General features: G+C 39.1%; 3 protein-coding genes across 5 annotated transcripts in view; 1 reads left to right on the top strand and 2 right to left on the bottom strand.

Moving 5' to 3' along the window:
• Nucleotides 1-3: 3 nt before the first annotated feature.
• On the bottom strand, nucleotides 4-8,278 carry stip1 (stress-induced phosphoprotein 1). The gene is made up of 14 exons (XM_082549590.1): nucleotides 8,160-8,278; nucleotides 5,077-5,286; nucleotides 4,838-4,979; nucleotides 4,375-4,516; nucleotides 4,012-4,177; nucleotides 3,770-3,896; nucleotides 3,383-3,485; nucleotides 2,902-3,022; nucleotides 2,598-2,694; nucleotides 2,379-2,503; nucleotides 2,230-2,266; nucleotides 2,013-2,116; nucleotides 1,535-1,707; nucleotides 4-1,447 (listed from the first exon to the last, which is right to left on the bottom strand). The coding sequence occupies exons 1-14, from the start codon at nucleotides 8,166-8,168 to the stop codon at nucleotides 1,375-1,377; spliced, it is 1,629 nt and encodes a 542-aa protein (XP_082405716.1). The 5' UTR covers nucleotides 8,169-8,278; the 3' UTR covers nucleotides 4-1,374.
• Nucleotides 8,279-11,407: 3,129 nt separating this feature from the next.
• spata22 (spermatogenesis associated 22) lies at nucleotides 11,408-14,890 on the top strand. 3 transcript variants are annotated; one of them, XM_082548056.1, is made up of 8 exons: nucleotides 11,408-11,497; nucleotides 11,797-11,874; nucleotides 12,136-12,273; nucleotides 12,490-12,679; nucleotides 12,980-13,349; nucleotides 13,460-13,580; nucleotides 13,680-13,777; nucleotides 14,462-14,890. In XM_082548056.1, exons 2-8 carry the CDS (start codon nucleotides 11,835-11,837, stop codon nucleotides 14,651-14,653), a joined length of 1,149 nt encoding a protein of 382 aa, XP_082404182.1. In that variant the 5' UTR covers nucleotides 11,408-11,497; nucleotides 11,797-11,834; the 3' UTR covers nucleotides 14,654-14,890. The 3 variants fall into 3 exon arrangements, with proteins under 3 accessions (XP_082404182.1, XP_082404183.1, XP_082404181.1); XM_082548057.1 differs by lacking the exon at nucleotides 11,408-11,497 and adding an exon at nucleotides 11,519-11,600; XM_082548055.1 differs by lacking the exon at nucleotides 11,408-11,497 and having other exon boundaries at nucleotides 11,612-11,874; nucleotides 14,462-14,889.
• A 143-nt stretch (nucleotides 14,891-15,033) lies between these two features.
• The window catches only part of lhfpl7 (LHFPL tetraspan subfamily member 7), a 125,215-nt gene continuing 121,179 nt past the window's right edge, over nucleotides 15,034-19,069 (bottom strand). The window contains exon 3 of the mRNA XM_082548058.1: nucleotides 15,034-17,474. Within this exon, the coding sequence (XP_082404184.1) occupies nucleotides 17,248-17,474 (227 nt within the window). The 3' untranslated portion in view covers nucleotides 15,034-17,247. The remainder of the gene's footprint in view (nucleotides 17,475-19,069) is intronic.

Below are 19,069 nucleotides of genomic sequence, written 5' to 3'. Positions count from 1 at the left end.
AGATACATTCAGATACTGTATATTTCACAGTACAACTGGTTTCCATTAGTACATTACACTTCCATGGACAATTCTGTTTACATCATGTGAGATGTGTGTACTTTATGATTACAATGGGGACTTGAATGATAGAAATGCCCTATTTCGTTGCTGTGCTGCACAAATAACTACATTTTATTATTCTACTGTGTATGTGTGGAAACAAAAGGCATTACAATAGAATGTTTGAGTCCCTCTTGGAAACCGTAGCACAAAGATACTATGACAATGTTGTAACTTTGAGGTATCTGAAGCCACAAATTGGCAAAATTGTGGCAGAATGTTAGTTAGAAGTATAACTTTTCTTTTCAGAGGAAAGACAAGAAAAAAAAAAAAAAAGAAAAAAAAAAAGCTGAGCTGTCACAGAGAGGACATGTAACAGCAGTATGTGCAAAGATAAAGCAAAACGACTTTGCTGGGTGTGATGCACATTAGCAAGTTGTGACAGGGTGCAATGGGGTTAATCTAAGTTAACGCACAAGTCAACACACTCATCCAGCATGTGCTAGCACTGAAAGGTAAATCCACCCTTTAACTATCACATTCAGACCATCTTTAAAATCCATTTACACTTAATCACCATCTGTTCCAATCTAATGACTAAATTGTGCTGTTGCTTAGAGACAGCTGTAGATGATACGCGTCCAAATCATAATAACGTTTAATATGTTTTTAAGAGTCTCACACGTGCATTTAGGTGTTAAAAGGGATTGGATTAAACTTTGCACTTGAGGTGTAGGAAATGACCAGAAGAGGAAGCGCCAAGGAATGCGAATTCGGCGTTTCAACATAAAAGCACCGTATTTAATTAAACCTTAAAGTTGACAATACAAAGGTCAGGGACAACTTCAATTTGAGATGTGCTGCACATTATAATCATTATTTGGAGTGATTTTTACTCTTCTCTTTTCTGCTGTCTTTAAATCATGAACCACTAGGAAAATGAGAAAAGCCTGAGGATGGATTTGCCCTTTAAACACCGAACATGACGGTGTACTGCATCGTTTTATTATTATTTTTAGATGTATTAAAAACACCCGTACACATGAATCCAATTTCTTTTCTTAAAGTTATCTGGAGTCTGAAGCTTTCCAGATGAAACTTGCTTTGATCAAAACAAACTTGTGAAACTTTATAAAAAAAAAATATATAAAAAAATAATAATAAACCAAACACATACAGTCTTAGTGAGAACAGGAAGATAATATGTTGGATTTGAAGGCAAAGAAAAAGAAAGAGAAAAAAAAAAAAAAAAAAAAAGAGAAAGAAGAAAGAAAGAATAAGTAAAAGAAGTTTCATTTTGGAGGGTTTAACAGCTGTGGCTCATGTCTCCCATTAACGAATGGCTATCAGTCCAACATCGATGAGTTTCTGTATCTTCTGAGCAATAACTGGATTCTTTAAGTGGCTGAAAAACAAACAAACAAAATTACTACAAATCTGTACTATACAGTTAAAATGCAAACTGCATTGGAGGTAAAGCTGTCAAACTTACTCGCTAAGGGCCTGTGGGTCTTTCTGCATCTGCTCAAGGATCATACGCATGGCTGGGTCAGACATAATTTGCTGCACCTCTGGATCAGCCATGGCCCTTTTCTTCACTTCCTCAGGGCTGTCATTCCTCATGGCCTGACTTACCATGCAGCGCTGAATGCCTTCTGAGGCTTCCTGAAAGTGGAAAGAATTCAATTCAGTCTTTTGTCGCTCACTGTTCACGCATTAGAAATACAGTTATATCTGACATTACCACATTTCATTCATCAGTCTGCTCTCTTCACATTTCCAACACACAAATCTGTTTAGTTAAAAAAAATGTAATCAATTCTTTTTGATTCAAAAGTGATTGGACAACTAACTACTGTGTCAACCAGCAAACATGTAGCAGAAGTATAGAGAAAAAAAATTCTCTTTTCTGAGATATCTTTTCTACTCAAGTCCACATTTTTTGAAGCGTATAATATCCTGTAAAATACCTTTGAGGAAGAGTCAAGCTCTAGAGCCTTCTGGTATGCATCCATAGCTTTGGAATAGTCTTTCATGGCCTCCAGAGCAGCTCCTTTACGTGTGTAGCCCTTTACTGTGAACAAATGTCATAAACTATTTGTAAAATTACAATAAACTGACATAATTCTAGATGATACAGTTCAGGCAAAAGGCAAAAATGTAATTAATATAAAAGTTATTACTCACTGAAGGTGGGCTCTAGTTTGATGCACTCTTCACAATCCTGACAAGATAAAAGATTCTCATGGTTAGTCTTAAATGCACAATAAATGCAGAGGTATGCATAAATTACATTAGATTCACATGAACTCCTACTTGGAAAGGATGTGCTATACCTTCAGGGCAAGCTGAAACTCCAGCAGCTTTGTGTAGCAGGCAGCTCTGTTACTGAAGAGTTTGGCATCATTAGGGTTTCTCTTGATGGCCTCAGTGTAATGTTTCATGGCTAAGGGGTAGTCTCCTGTGAAAAAGAAAAGACAAGCTCATCTTTGTGCAAGTTCGAAGAAAAAAGAAGAAATGGCAGTCGAGCAGAAAGCACTGCAACTATTACAAACCTTTCTGGAAGGCATCGTTGCCCTTGCTCTTCTCTTCCAGGGCCAACTCTGGGTTGATATAGGCTAGTTTCTCCTGTTCCTTCAAAATCTTCTCTGCCTGCAAAACCAATTACAAAGTCATGGTAAGTGAACTTCAGTTCAGGTACTGTATACCAAGTATACACTATGTTTTTCTTTACATTCAAAATTTCAGTTAATTATAGACATTAAAAATCATTTTGCTAATGTGGTATTATTATTTTTTACTGTGCCAACTCTTGACAACATTAGCTAATCCATTTATTAACTATCTGGACTACTGCACCTGTTGACACTTCTTCAACACGTCAGGAGTTCGGTGCTCTGTCAAACTCTTGTTGAAATACTGAATTGCTTCTTTGTACTTTTCCTGCTTGAAGTACGAGTTGCCAATTCGAGCCAGGGCCCTATGAGGAGACAGATTATAGCAAGCATGTTATTACAGATAGTCAAGATCATTTGTTTACGCAACTTTAATAAAAGCCACTCAGGTGGAAAGTTAGTCAGTACAACACTGCTTCCTTGACACTACAATTCACAGTGTTTCTCTACTGGTCACTAAGTGGCCCCATTCAGTGTTTTTGATTTCTGATGTGGGAAGTACACCCACACAGATGTATGTGGTTTTCATTCCTATCAGACTAAACATTTTCTGTAGGCTAAAACCTGTTTCATAATTTCCGTAAGATCTCAAAACAATCGTGAAAAAGTAAAAGGCTATCTTTGTTCCACCAGAAATGTATCACCAGTAAAATAAAAGAACTCACTTAGCAATTTGTCTGTAGTCTTCTCTGTTCTCTCTGCCAACATCAATGGCTTTCTCACACAGCCCTCTGCACTTGTCAAAATCTCCCTTCTCAAAGTACACAGCTGAAATGACAACAAATACAAGCACATGTTAAACACAAATAGAATACATTAACCATTTTACGTCATGTTAGATAAACTAAAAACTGTATTTATATTACTGTGTATTCATTTATAGTTTATATCATAACTGTTTATGTTACAGTCACACAGCCACATTCTGGAGGATATTCCCAGATTCAGTTAAAAGGGCTAGATGTTACAGCCCCTGATAATGCAGGGACTGTAAAATATAGATGAAAAGTTTGTATGAGGTTAGTAAATGTTTAATATCTGAGAAAATATACCTGCTTGATTAGATATGTAAGTCATGTTTGTTGGGTCGTGTTTAATCGCTTCTTCATAATGTTTCAGTGCCGTTTCAAAGTCTTTATTCTTATATGCAGCATTCCCAAGCTCCTTTTCCTTTAAGGCCTGTTTAAAAAATATGAAATTAAGGATGAACAAAACTCAGACTATGGACTAATCAGAAGGTTGGATGTTTTAAAAAACAAACAAAAACAAAATGCAACAACATTAGATTATTTACCTTTCTCTTGTTTTCAGGGAGGTCTTCCTCTTTGGGAGGTGGCGGCTGAGTCTCTTTGGGTTTTGCGGGAGGAGGAGGAGTTGGCTCTTCATCCTCCTCCATCTCAGAGAGGTTTAGTCCAAGAAGCACAGAGAGAGTAGTCATCACTCTGGGATCCTGCAGCTTCCTGACGATGACAAGAGGAATAAGAGCCGATTCACATTTTGGAAATAAATCTTAAATAACCTTCATAACTTTGTGCTCCCATTATACACTTTTCATTACTATTCCAGAACTTTTGACAAATTCTAAATATAATAAAAGTAACCCAGATTACTTAAAACTTGAGTTAAATCTGCAGATTGTTTTTGAAAATGCACATACGTTCCAAGCTCAGATGGTTTGCTCTTGAGCTGCTCTAGCAGTGCTCTGTAGCTGGGATCTGCCAGCAGCTCACGAGTCCGAGGATCACTCTCCAGCTTCTGATACAAGTTGGGCATGGCAAAGGGATTCATCATTGTTTTCTCTGGTGAAGAAAAAGTCTGTGTTGATTGGTGGTCACAAAGATTTTTTTTTTTTTCACAAATATTCAAACTGTTATGGGATTAAATTCACTAGCTTTTATCTTTCTGTAACTTGTAGTATTTACCCACAGTCTGATTAAAAACACTCCAAACGCAAGTGGACTGTCTCCTTCATTTTGAAAACCTAAGCTCAAAAAATGCATTTTCACTTCAGTGATGCTGTCAGCAGCCATCACAAAATCCTCTACCCACACAGAAACAAAAAGTGACTCACATGCCTCATTTCTGTGTAGCTCTAAACAAAAACACAATCCAGTCTTTACCTGCAAGCTTGGCCTCAATGTTCTGCAGCCCATCCTTTAGTTGCTGATTGCTTGGCTCCTGTCTGAGTCCCTCTTGGTAAGTTACTCTAGCATCATCCAATCGGCCAAGAAATTCCAATGCAGCAGCTTTACGGGAGTAGCCCTGGTTGATCACATTTCAAATATTTTAGACTGTCTCCTCAATTTTAATAACTATATATTCTGTCAACAAATCAACGGCATAAAAAAGGACATCTCACCTTCCCCCAATCAGGCTTGATCTTGATAGTCTGACAGGCATCCTGGAGAGCATTCTCATAGTTGCCTTTCTTGGCATAGGCAGCTGAGCGGTTACTGAACAGGACATGGTTGGATGGGTCAAGACTCAAGGCTTCGGTGTAGCAACGTATGGCCTCATCGACATTTCCAGCACTCAGCGCCTTGTTTCCTTGGTCTTTCAATGCTGAAGCCTATGAAGCACAGACAGACAGACATGTTTACAAAACCTCTGTTTTGCAGCTCTGCTGCTCCAAGAATAAATCCTTCACAGCTGCTACTGGCAGAAGTGAAAAAGGAATTGACAATCATTCAGCTGTTCGGGTCAAACAGGTGCAGAAGTCTTGCAGAGAGAAAATGTGTTTTTATTTTGTTACCACATTAACCTGAAAATGAGGCCTGCCTCACAGCAAGCAGGTGTAAACCCACTTTTGTTTCAGTTACAAATAATGATTTTTTTTTTCTTTTAAAACTAAAACAGAGGTTAGATAGCTAGAAGTATATTATTCTAAAAGTTTTCTCTGCAGGAAGCCAGAGTGAATACAAAAGCAAAGCATACTGACAATTAGGGCTGTTCATATAACGATATATCAGATGACGATCGTTTCATTTTATGCTATCGTTTGTTTCGTGGTGTCACAAAATAAACTGTTTATGGCAATATTTTTTCATCGTTTTGATGGTCACTGTAGTGGCTATATTAATTTCTTAAAGTTCTCTCTTTCTCCTATATTTAATATAACCACACTACAGATGGACAAGCGGCTGTTATTATGCGTTGTGGTTAGCAACAATGACGGTAACACCATCGCGTGTCCGCTTGTTTATGTTCCACATAAACCTTTCACAATAAAGCTCTAGATCCTGTTGAGACTTTTCAAAATAAACTGAATCACGTGAAAAAGCAGAGTATTTACGGATGAGAAGTAAAAAGAGCCGCCAGGTGCTAAAAAATAAACCTTAGACTCAAACGTTAGAACAGGCTTTTCCCCGCAGCACGCCGTGTAATAAATACAAAGAAAACGGCGGCAGTTACAACTTATGTCTAAAAATGTATCGTTTCATGCATCTGTTAAAACACTCGACTCCAGCTACATGAGGCGCAGCTGGAAACACTTCCCGCAAGTCGAGCTGCCCGAGAGTCACAGAATATGTTACATTTGTGTGATTTATATCGTTATCGGGACGATAGAATTCTTATATCGGGATATGAGATTTTGGTCATATTGCACAGCCCTACTGACAATGCTAAAGAAAAAAAGGTTGTCAATATACTGTACACCCTTTGTCAATTAAAGCTGCTTGTTACAGTTTGAGAAGTAACCCCGCTGCACCTCCTCTGAATCTAACAGAATCAATGACATGCCAAGAAGAAAGGAGCACCACGCTACTCCAAAAAGGTTTTCTCACTCCCTGCTGGCTCCTCTTGAAAACTGTCTGATAAAACTCAAGTCCACTAACAACTAGCCACGGTAAAAAAAAAATGAAAAAAAACAACTTTCAAGTGTTATGTGGCACAACTTTCTCCCTAGCAGTCATTAGACCTAATCCAGTCTGAAATAACATAGCTACACCACAATCCCCTGCAGTGCTGTAGGGTTTGGTTTTGTCAAAAAATTAATTTAAAAAAAAAAAAAAGGTGAATAATCAGTAAATATTATGGAGCTTTAAGCAAGGGACAGCTGATTATATCACCAAGGTCCAGTTGTTGACCAAACACTTCACTTGGATACATCGTGTGAAGCATCAAGTAATCACAGTCTAGTCATTTTAGTTAGGGTGTAAACAATGTGCATATAGTTGTAAGAATCCACATATAATCTTTACTAAGTCGGTCCAAAATGAAAATGAAACCTGTAGATGTGTTGCACCATGGTGAATGCTGATCAAGAAACTTGAGGCATGCATCAAGTCTTACTTTCACAATGTGTCAAATCCTTAATGTAATAATTCTTATTTTAGCGTTATCCAGAAAATACAAAAAGGTTAAATTAAAAAAATAATAATAATAAAATAATTAAACTCATGGACGAATTCCTCGCAACATCAGCACATTTCTAACTAGGCAGTGCCCTCTTTTGACTTCTAACGTGCACCACACTTATTGATTTTATGCTGGACAAATAGGTTACCGAGTCTGAGCGCAACAGTAGTTTTTAAGTAATAAAACAGCTCAGATATGAATGGATTTCATATCTGAGCTGTTATGCAGAACGTTCGAGAGGACGCGGCAGCTGACGACAACATGCGGCTGTAGCCATGACAGCTTCGCCTGTGTGTGCATCTAGAATGATCCTCCGGTGTGAGTGCAGACTGCCGATGGCACCACTGAAGCTAATCCAAGAATACTCCTGCAGCATGTGCTTACAGACCGAATGCTGCAATTTAAGCTAACAGTCGTCTGCTTTCGTTTTATAAATGGGTTACAGAGGATTGGTTTGTTTGTTTCTTAATAAAATAAAGGCTCTCTGTTTTTTCTTATCCTGACATACTGATAATGTTCACGTTGTGAGCCAAAGATAGCCGTTTGACTGAGATTTGGTAAGTTGTATTTTGCCCATGTTTGCAGAAGGCTAGAAGGCTGGTTTACAAGACCGAGCCTACACTATCCATTGGCAACAGCGGCAGGCAAACCTTACAGGGATAATTTTACGTAAAAAGCAAGTGTGACAAATTAAGTTGCCGCACGTTAGCTTAACAGTTAGCTAACCTTGTCGTGTGCTATCACAAGTGAGACACAACCTTGCGCAAATAAACATTCAAGTTAATTTCTCAATAAATTCAAGTTAAGTTAAGCAACACTACAGTTTAGTACCGTCAAAATGTTCCGTGACGGGTGAAAACGGCAAGCCCAAATGACTACAACACCTTACTAAAGAGATTACGCTAAGCTAACAAGCTAACTAGCAAACAGTGAACGGTCAGTGTAAAGAGCTGACTAACCTCTCCGACCTCCAAATTATTGTAAAGAAATGTTAGCCTAAAGCAACTCAAATGAATACACAAATATGTCTTACATATGCCAATTAGAAAGTCATAGTTATTAAATAAGTAGCAGGACACTCACTTTCTCCATGGTGTAAGCATGAGGTTCCTTTCCAGAAACTACTGTGAACTAGCGCCTCCCCCTCAACAACATGCAGGTTGCCAGTTTGGGAGGTAGAAAATCCGTAATCAGCTTCCAGATGAGTGTACCCGTGAGGGGAATCTGAGGAACATATATAGCACCGTAGCTGAAACTTCCAGAAGATGAGCGAAAACCCGGTGCTACGTTACACAAGATGTGTTACTGGCTCTCTGTACAGCACAGAGATGAGGAAGTGGTTGGAAGTGAGGGCATAAACATATTAACATGAATTAACATTCATTCAAAAATATTATTTAGACCAGCAACTTATTTAAAGCCTGTGATGTTTGTATCTATTTATCTTTGGCACACTAAAACAGATAAACACCACATGCAGACAATGTCCAAGACAAAACCTCAGGGTTACTGACCCACAGTTGCACTAGGCTACGAGTTAATGAGTCTGCTGTTTAGTGATTAGGTTGGACTGTGTGAGATCCCTGTTTCCAAGAAAGAAAAAAAAGCTGGGGTGCTATGGAAAAGGTCAAGAAAAAATGTGCATGCAATCAACATGACTACAGTGAAGCTGGGATTTGTTATGTTGTAATTGCCTCTTCTTTTAACATTCTATTTGGGATCTTTATCTTTACACTTTGGGGCCTGCTCCCCTCCGCCCTATGTTTTCAGTGCCTGACAGGTCTGTGTGGGGGAGCTCTTTATCAGCTGGACAAGGTGTAACATTTTTGAAACACACAGTTTTAAAAGCTCAAAATTTATGGCACACCCATTGCTGGGCCAAAACTGGTCACCTTGGCTTTATGTTTGACATTCCTGCTACTGATGAAATCTCTTTTGCCATTTTACTCTTAAATCGTTTAACTATTTGGACCAGTGGACTTTTGCAGGGTAATAAACCATCCCCATTTTTATTCAGAAAGACTAGTTGTAAGCTCTTCCATAAAGAGGCCAAAACCTATTTCTTTCTTTCTTGTTTAATTTGTTGCTCTGTGTTTTTTTTTAATCCATAACCTTTTAGAAACAGGATTTTACAATAGGGAACTAGATAGAGGTTTTTTGCCCTTATTCATTATAAACTGTGGGATTCTGAATTCATCAGCAACAGTATTATATTATCCTAGTAAACATGTATGAACAAATCCCAGTAAATATTTCATTTCCAATTGCTTTTAAACATTTGCACTGTCACTGTCTCTATGGAATCCCAGAAAAAATCATTTCAGCTCTGCTGAAATGATTAGGATTTTTTTTCTCACCTGGAATAAAGTCTCAACTTCACAAATTATCTGTTGATCAAAGAGTTTCTCAATGGATCAAGAGGACGTGGAAGACATTCTGAATAGACCATCGGTGCTGCTGTTGCTATGGATTCACAAAGCCAGAAAAGTCAAAACATAGAAGCCAAGATCAAAAGGTGGCCTTCGAACTCACAGCACATTGAGCCTCAGGCACTACACAAAACCAAGAGCAGAGATGGCACTGCTTTAAACCTTTGCCCGCGTCTTTTCTTCTGCACTCACCCCAAGATGGCCTCATTTTCATTTGATTTTCATCTCCTGAAACACCACCAGGACTGATAGCATCCACATTTCACCATGACAAAGACTTTAGCAAATGAGGCGAAGCTTATAACGCAAATTTTACATTCCAGTTCTTTGGATTTGGGTAAGGATGAGAAATCCATGTTTTCCTGTGGTAAACAGAACACTAAGAGAAATGAATGACAGCTGTGTGTGGAAGTAGGTTTAAAAAGTAACACAGGAAGCCCGCTGGCTGTTAGTTTGCTCTTTGTCTCACTCCCCCATCTACTGGAAGACAGGGGTAAACAGATTGCTGTTATCACACAAATACACACACATCCTACTGTTTCTGTCTCCGCTTGTGTGAAATGCTAATCATGTTATAATCTGCATGTTTATTTCCCTTCACTGAGTCGTGACTTGCTTTATATTCCACTGCAGTCATGTTCTGCACATCCAGAATTCAGTCATATTCATCTTTTGTTGTGAGGATAATAATGTTGCAACTATTGTGATCTTAACAACATGAATGTAAAATTTCACTTTGCTTAAAGGACAAAACACCTGCAGTCATCATATTGCTGTTATAGTTTCCTAATGAATGTGCAGTAATGTAATTTATGTCTGTAGAGGTAATACAAGTTGGTTAAATAAAGGCCAGCCTGACAGCCTAAAGGTCAGTTTTTATCTAGGTCAAATTAAACTTTGATTCCTATTTATTGTTAATGATTGACAACAATTATAGTGCATAAATGTGAACTTTTGAAGCTTCTGAAGCAAAACATAACAGAAAAACTTTGCTTTTTAATCATTGCTGCAAATATTCTAATTTATCATTATATTATTATTTATCATTATGGGTATAATAACACATAACATGTGCACCAGGTGACGGCCAAATAACTATTAAAATATCACCTGTTTTTATTAGAATTATTTTTAACCTGGAATTTAAAAATTATGTCACGTGCAGTTGTGGTCGGAAGATACACTCATGAATGTGATAATAGCTTTGCACGTTTAATGATTTCTTAGAACTGTTTTTCCAGAGTGGAATTATTCCACTACATACATCTTTAATGACTTTAAATTTAATTAATTTAACAAATTCTACCAATTTTGCCAAGAATTATGGTTAAAAATTCAGTCAGAATTATGACAGATGGTTGATGACAGCTATCAAACCTTTCACCCATATCAGGGTGGGTGTATTCTTGTATTTGAGCCTGTATGTACACATTTGAACCAGTGTGTATTAGAAAAAAATCCCCCAAAAAATTAGAACTTAAAACTTTTTAAAGTCATTAAAAAAGGGATGCTGGAAAAAGAACAGTTCAAAGAAAGGATTAAAAACCACAAATTACCATGACATTCATGACCTTTCCTGATTGCATCTAAAATTCTGACCACAGCTAATACATGTATAATCATTTTGAATACAATATTACCAAAAAAGGGCTACAGTGCTTAACACAAGAAAGATTCCCGGTTTAAGGAGGAATACAAACCCCCTGGGAGGGTTGCATCGGAAATGACATTCGGTGTAAAATAAAAATATCTGATATGAAATATGTGGATCCATCCACTGTGGCGACCTCTTGTGTATAAGAGAACAGCCAAAAGCAGATGATCAAAAAACATCACAAACAAAAGGTAATAGCTCACAAATAATATAGATGTCACGGTAATTATTTTTGACCAGCTGTGTTTTCCGTTATTTCAGGCTGTTTACAAAGTCCAAGCTTGCGTATAGACCGTGAAGGCATCACCTGTCACCGTAGAGTTTTGGCGCTTTCAGAGGTGCTGAATTTTCACTTCTGTTGTCTTCCTTTTTTTTGTAATACTTTGTCAAGTTTTCGCCAACAAAGACCTGGTCATTTATGTAGAATCTTCACAGAAAACGGTTTGGTTCTGTAAAAGCACGACACTTTGAACTTTCAGGCAGTAACTGTATGACTAGCTTAGCTTATTAGCTAGTGAGCCAGAGCAAGATAAATTAGCTTAGCTTACTACTTTCCAAGTTAGTTAACCTCCAGCGCTACACAGAAAACCAAGCTTAAGGTCTTTTTCTTTTACCTTTGTTTTCCCTGCTTAAAAAGTCCTGCCAGTTAAATAAACTTCAATCTAAGCAAGTACAATGAAGAGACAGGAAAACCAGGCGGCCAGGCCTACATCAGGTTGGTAAAAAATAAATAAATAATAACTTCACAGTCTGCACACCAGTGTATTCACCTCCACCTCATAGTCATTGATTTCTTTGACTCCAGCCAGGTTGTGTGATAGAGCGTTTGTGTATGGATAAGTGTAGCAAGCTGTGGAGTTTATCTGTACACAGTTAAATAGGTTAAATAATGAACAGTCAGTGAGTATGTGGTGTCATTAAGCATCATGATTCGCTGTGGTTCGTTCACTTGTCTTTCCTCTGCCGTTTTCTCCAGGCTGCCTCTCTGTGCCGCTCTTTAACCAGAAGAAACGAAACAGGGTTCCTTTGACAGCTCTTCCCTCTGAGAATGAATTCTTTTCCCACAGCGAGTACACACCAAACACCAGCTCAGCCATATCTCACAATCCAGCAGGTGAACTGTTCATTCTCTAAGCTTCTGCTTTATTTCTGACACTAGATGTCAGTGTATCCACAGAAAAATTAAACATGCTTTTAGGTATGCTTGAGTTTACATGTTTTTAGAACATTGGTTAGCATTGTAAAGTCATTTATATAACCCTTCACATCTACAGACAGAAGCTGTTGTTTGTTGTGATAGTTTACCTATGAGAATTGACCTTTTGTTTAGGTGCCTTTGGGTGTTACCAGGTCTCAGGTTCCCCTTCTGGTGTCTCTCAAAGCCAACAGTGGAACAGACAAAGCAACTCACAGTCTGCTCCAGCCCAGCAGTATGGCAGCAACAGACCTGCCCCTGGACCTGCCCCTTCAACTAGAGCCTATGGACCCATACCTCATCCATACAAAGCTAAAGAGAAAAGGTGTCGTTAACTGATCATGTAGCGTCTCTCTTTTCTTATAGCTCATGTATGTAGACTGCTAAAATATACCCACATGGTATTTAACTGGATGAATTGGTCTGTGATAATGACATGTGGAAAAGTTTTCAGAACCATGGATATTATCATTGCACTTCAAGGTTCTTGTTTAAGCTGTGATTTTATAGGCACTTAAATTAGTGCCTAGATGACAGAGACCAAAGAAATTCAAATGTTATCTTTTTAAAAGTTTAAAGCATGTCACGGGACTACTGTTTGTTGAATGCTGGGCTTTCATTTCAGCTCAGTGATGGGACAATCCAGCAACGCACTGGGACAGCAGGATTCCAGCTCTGTCATCAATTTCAGACAGAGCACATATCAGGGCCCTCGCAGTAGCGAGAGTGGACAAAGCCAGCCAGTGCCCCATACAGGGTTATCTCAGATGGGCCGGAAGTCATCTTATGGAACACCCAGTTTCACGCATCAGTATTCCCAGCAGTCTAGAGCTTTTCCTCCTCCAGTTCCACCACCCAGGAGGCAGTCTGCTAATGCTCCGGAGCCACAGAAGAACGCCTGGAAATTTACAAACAGCTTTGAGCCACTGAGATCCCCTTTTGAGGTTAAAATGAGCTCAAATCCACAAAACACTCTGCGACCAACTCCAACTAAGGTAGAAATTTATACAAAAAAAATGATATGTTTATGACAGGTAGCCACAAGTTTCAATTAATGTTTAATGCACTTTTGCTGAACCATGCAACATTTGTGTGTGTTGAGCAGGCAGCATTTCCAGTGAAACCAGCCACCGAGCACTCACTGAGGATCCTGACTGCAGTTATTGATGGCATGAGGCACTGGAGTCAGTTTAAAGACAAAGTGCCTTATTTATTTGAGATATTCGGTGAGCTGATTTGTTATCCCAGCTGTGCTCTCACTGGTTTTATTTTTATTTTTTTGAAGAAAAACACCATTAATCTGACAGGCTTCACTTCCCCCTCAGCTACTCTAGACTCTGCGGTCACAGTTGGTCGCTACGGAGCAAAGAACTTCCTCCTGAGAGATGGGAAGGAGGTTGTGCAGTGTGTCTTTTATGAAAATGTGAGTCGGGGAAAAAAATTCAAACAAATGTGGCTTGAATGTAAAATGAGTTTTACAGGGACAGTATGGTTCACAATACAGAAAAGGAAAGTAAAGCCTCTTTCATGGTCAGTTGCAACTTACTGCAACTTTAAAATTTAACATACTAACTGAGTCTTTCTCACTATGTGATGGTGGACTGTCTGGAAATGACCTTATGACCCTTCACAGATTGATGGGCAGCAACAATTGTTTCTCTAAAATCACTGCTGTGTGGCAACACACATCTGAATGGACAAACCTGCAAACTGCCAAAACGTCTGCTCTCACATACTGATGATCCATTGATCAAATCCATTTGATTATCAGCACTGGCTGCTACTTGCACTCTTAATTCCTTTGAAACAGTATTGGTGCACTTTCCACAAACTACTCCTGCATTTTATCTTAGTCTTCATCAAAAAGTGTAATATGTCAAGTGTTACTTTTTATCTGGGGTTGGATTTATCTGATTTTAGGATCTAATAGAGATCAGATATATAAAAATCTTAGAAATGAAAGAGGTTGTACTTTCTTTTTCAAAAAAGTGCATACAAGTACATAATCTTTACAAAGGCTTTTACATGTGCTGAAACCAGTTTGAAATGTTTAAACTATTGCCAAAAATGAAACAGCACTGACTCATTTTTGACTCTGGTCCAACAGGAGCAGGTACTGCCCCGCCTGATCCGAGGTCAGGTCCATCGGTGTGTGGGTAACTATGACCGCAGTAAAGATGTCCTGATGTGTGTGTCTGTGAGGCCGGCTCTGCCTTCAGAGCTGAGAAATGCTCAGGAAGCTGTCAAAACCTGTGATGCAGAAATGCGGGCGCTGGTCAAATCACTCAGTGAAGTCTGAGCAGAAAAGCAGCAGCTGCAGAGCATACCAGTGTTCGGGTGTACGCAGGAGCCAAGCTCAGTGCTGTGTTCTCTAATTGGTTTTAGCTGCAAGCCCAAGTAGTTTTAACACTTAAACTGTTGAAGTTTTTGACCTGTAGAGGGTGCTGTTTCCATTCACTTGTATTTTATAACAGCTGAGCTCATGCTTGTGTTCATGTTGTTTTGCGTTTATCCCTAAATAAAAAAATAATAATTTAACCAAAACCTAACCGGAAAGTAAAACCTCTCTTATTTTTTTTTTTATAACTTACGAAATATTTTTATTACAAAGAAAATTCACAAAACAGCAGAACATTGTTTAGAGGTTAATTCAGGTAAAAGCAGACATGATGAGGTAATATCTCAAAATATATCTTTGAAAAACGGGGCAGCTAGGAATAACATGTGATATCAAGTACAGTTAGTTTATTTACAGTCAAACATCACAATGGAAAAAAACAAGAAATTCTACTCTAGCAAAAACAGTTTCACCAGTGCCGAGACTTTACACACAACGGTTCAACAAAGAGGGGAATAAGTCCAGTGCAGTCACGCCAGTCATTCCCACACAGTCGAGCACAGTATAAGGTCCAATACAATACCAACAGATGGCTCCTGATCTTTTGAATATGGCAACAAAATCACAGTAATTTTCTTCATGTCTTTACGGGAACCCAAATTTGGGAATTATTTCAAAAGTTGAATCCATTATCAAACTCCAACCCAATATTAAACACGAATACGCACAAACACCCACTAGAAAAGGGAGTCTAGCTTGATGAAGCTGGCAGTGTACGGGGACAGGATGCGGAGAAATGTTGTCCTTGCAACATGACAGAAATGGTGCCAACGCTTAAAAGGAGGAATGGATTGATAAAAACACACCAACACATTAGCTTATTTAAGGGAGGGAATTATTTTAAGCCACGTTTTCACATGAGCTCTGCAGAGATAACCAAAGTTCAGTTTGTACAGCTCCCTCCTCCACCACTCAAAATTTATTTTAAATCACATAATACAAGGATGCCAGGAATTAATCTGTTAGCTGCATGTCACAACCTCTTAATACAGCAATTCAAGTGATTTATCGCTTCCAGATAATTGGCAAAAACGTCTCAGGGCATAAGTACACTGCTTTTCCTTTTTTTTCCTCCCCTCCCTCTTCTCTCTCTTATTATCTCCAAGGATTCAGTGACATCTTTTTTTTCCACCAGAACATTTTCTCAAGTTAATGAGATCATACTGCATCAAGTACAGGAGTAACGCTGTGAGGGGGGAAAAAATTAGAATAAGAAATAACATCAGACAACAGGATCCAACATTTTTCAGCAGAAAAAAGATGATTACCTGATAATCGTATTAAACACTTGTCTTGGTTATGTTAAAAGGCACAAGTTGGTCAGATCATGTTTAAAATCTAGATCAGTCCCACCGTTGACGAAGCCCATCTTATCATGCATCTTTAGAGACAATTCCTGCACGGCCTTGCCTTTTGCAATCATTTTGTTCCTGAATTAAAATGTTTTCGTTTTTGTGTGTTGTAAGACGGAACAAAACGAGCGAGTTACATTACACGAAATAGATCTGAGGGGAAAAACATTGACAAAAAGGGATGCAGTATCTTATCTTTTTTTTTTTTATCACAACACCATTCTGAAACAGCTACTCGTTAGTCATCACGAGTCGCCTCTTTGAAGAGACAGTTTTCCATTCGTCCTCACAGCAGGTCTGGTGCTGTGTGTTTTGTCCTGTTCTTTGCAGCAGCTACTAAAAAGCGATGTCTTCGAAAGCTGTGACGTCTCCTCGTCACCCACTGGTTCGCTAGCCTGGTCATAAAAACCGGGAGGCAGAAAAAGTCTGAGGAGAAAAAAAAATCCTTCAAAGCCTCAGCGTTCTCTCATTAAAGTGTTGTTCTGAAAGCTCAAACATCAGCTCGGTTAAATCCACAACGTATTTACAGTCTAAACACCCAGACACGCAGGTCCTGACGTGTGGATTTTTTTCACTTGATTGATCATGTTGGCTCTGTTTTCAAAATGTAATGTTTCTGAAAACCTCTTAGTGAAATATTATTCGATTGCTTGAGTTATACCGCCCCTTATTTTCATGCTTCCAGTCTGCATTGGAATGTTACATACTGTACGCTGACTTGTTTCTTACCATAAAAAAAAGAAAGGAAAGGAAATCCTAATATTTTTCATATTTGTTATGTTTGCAGTCATTTTCTCAGTTTCATCAGTCTTTGCATCTTCTGACTGCTTCATCTCCAAACCTGCCGGGAAGAAAACAGATGTGTCGAAGTGGAAAACACTAATCGTAACCGCAGAGTATTGTTACAGCAGAAAACTTCCCGTTTAAATTGACTGGATTAATAACGAAGAGATGCAGGAAGACGGTTTGTTTTCTTGTTTCTGCCGTCAGCTTTAGTTCTTGCTCAGAGGGGGCTTCCCAAGCAGCATCGTCTTTAAAACAAAAAAAACAACAACAAAAAAACACGATGCAGGTGTCTTCGTGGGACATTAAGCCCAGATTAGAGAGGATCGTCAGGAAGAGGAGAAGAAAAACAAGACATAACTATAAGAGCGTGGGCAGCGGGGTAGGGGACAGCTGCTCCTTCGGTGCATATTTAGCAAAAAAGGGCAAGAAGACGGTGAGCATGACTCCCACTATAGCCAGCATGTAGCCCCAGCCGATCTGGCACTCGCCAGCGTAGTAGATGTCAGAGTCTCCGCAGAAGGACCGGACCAGTGTGGAGTTCAGGCCGAAAGGGTACACCAGCAGTCCGGTCGCCATGATGAACACTGCAAAGAAGATACAGGACAAAACGCGTGAGACGGTGTACACTGCCTTATGAAGACTTGTGGAGCAAAGATTTAACACAAATGCATATGAAAAGCATGCCGATTTATGAATGTTTTCAATTTTAAAGGGGACCTGCTGTGCTTTTCCTTATTTTCTGTCATGCACACACTGTTGGTAAATGCAGATTCAAATAATGAGGTCAGCATATGTACATTTAATCTCTGTTAGCTGAAAGCTCAGGCTTCAGACTGCTTTAAACTCTTTGTTTCAGATGGTTTTCCCACTCTTGGCTTTGTGTGGAGTCGGCAAGTATGCATGTCGCCAACATGGTCGGTTCAGGTGCACGCAGAAGCCCCACCCACCTGCTGTTCAAACCTTCAGTTCAGAGCAGCGATTTGCAAACGTTTTACTGCATGGCCCACTTTTGGCTCAGACACACCAGAATCGTCCTTGCAACTATGTAAAATTGGAGTTTATTAAGTGTCCAGATGCCACAACACCCTCAACCTCTGGGTGATGATCACTTTTGATTGCAAGCGACTGTATATTGCAAGCGACTGTATATTTCACCTGTTAGGAGGCAACCTGCGGTCCGACTCAGACTAACTACAGACTAACTCAGACTAACTACAGTCCCTCTTAGTCAGATTATTTTGATTATTTTAACATTGAGGATGATTTTGAACTGTTAGTCATGCAAAACTACAGACTCAAAAGTATAAAAATGTAGGAAATATTTTATATATAAAATCTCACTAAGAAAAAGATGTAGCCCTGCAACAGACTGGCAACCTGTCCAGGGTGTACAACACCTTTCACTCTATGGCTCTGTTCAACCCTAAACTGGTTAAAATGGATGGAGAGAATAGCTGTTTGTTTCTGACATCCCGATGGCTGCACATGGCATTGTATTGTTTGTGCACTTGTATGCCAAATGGGAACCACTTGGTGGCAGTAGAGATTTTACAGAAACAGTCTCTCTGTGATTCAAGTGTGCAATTTAGCTACTTCATCAGTGCTGAAGTGCCTCCATTTGCAGTAAGATTTTTGATTTGTTGCCATATGCTGCATATATAAAACTGAATCATGAGCTTGGACAGCTTTAAAAGTCCAACAGTGGCAGAACAGAGCTTTTAATGTATTGAACAACAAAAGCACAGATGACCTGTAATTGACCAAACCTTCCAGTGAGAAATGATTCATGTGTCCTTAGATCAGTTTGCACTCCTCGCTGTAAAGCTGTGGCGCTCCTTAATAAACAAAACTGTCCCCTTCTGCACTTTTGTGATGGTCAGCTTTCCGGCGACACTATCCTCGGCAGCAATGCAGCCAGAGAGTGGCTCACTTTTACAAATTGAGTCAAGTCTCCTAGCTCGTGCTGCCAAGCAGTTATCGACTGTGCTATGGGCTATCACTGCTGCTCTTAGTCATTCTGAGTGCCCACTGCATTTCCATTACAATTCCAGGTGTCATAGTTGTTTCAGGTTTGGAGCACTGGGTTACAGGAAAAGCTTGGATTTCTCAAAGTGGGTAGCTTTCTAGAAAGCTACAGCAAACATTTCTTTTATTACGCCAAATTGATTTTAGGAGATGT

This window comes from Aulonocara stuartgranti, assembly GCF_965226115.1.
Source record: "Aulonocara stuartgranti genome assembly, chromosome: 10".
Taxonomy (NCBI): domain Eukaryota; kingdom Metazoa; phylum Chordata; class Actinopteri; order Cichliformes; family Cichlidae; genus Aulonocara; species Aulonocara stuartgranti.
The sequence above is the reverse complement of the archived record's forward strand: the minus strand, read 5'-3'. Positions and strand labels throughout refer to the sequence as shown.

What these genes read in the sequence shown, in the direction of transcription:
- spata22 (XM_082548056.1), top strand. Translation starts at nt 11,835, where the DNA reads ATGAAGAGACAGGAAAACCAGGCGGCCAGGCCTACATCAG. An exon ending in CATATCTCACAATCCAGCAG is followed by an intron (nt 12,274 to 12,489) that starts GTGAACTGTTCA and finishes CCTTTTGTTTAG; the next exon opens with GTGCCTTTGGGTGTTACCAG. An exon ending in TGCGACCAACTCCAACTAAG is followed by an intron (nt 13,350 to 13,459) that starts GTAGAAATTTAT and finishes TGTGTTGAGCAG; the next exon opens with GCAGCATTTCCAGTGAAACC.
- stip1 (XM_082549590.1), bottom strand. An exon ending in TCAAGCCTGATTGGGGGAAG is followed by an intron (nt 4,980 to 5,076) that starts GTGAGATGTCCT and finishes GTGATCAACCAG; the next exon opens with GGCTACTCCCGTAAAGCTGC. An exon ending in AAACCATCTGAGCTTGGAAC is followed by an intron (nt 4,178 to 4,374) that starts GTATGTGCATTT and finishes TGTCATCGTCAG; the next exon opens with GAAGCTGCAGGATCCCAGAG.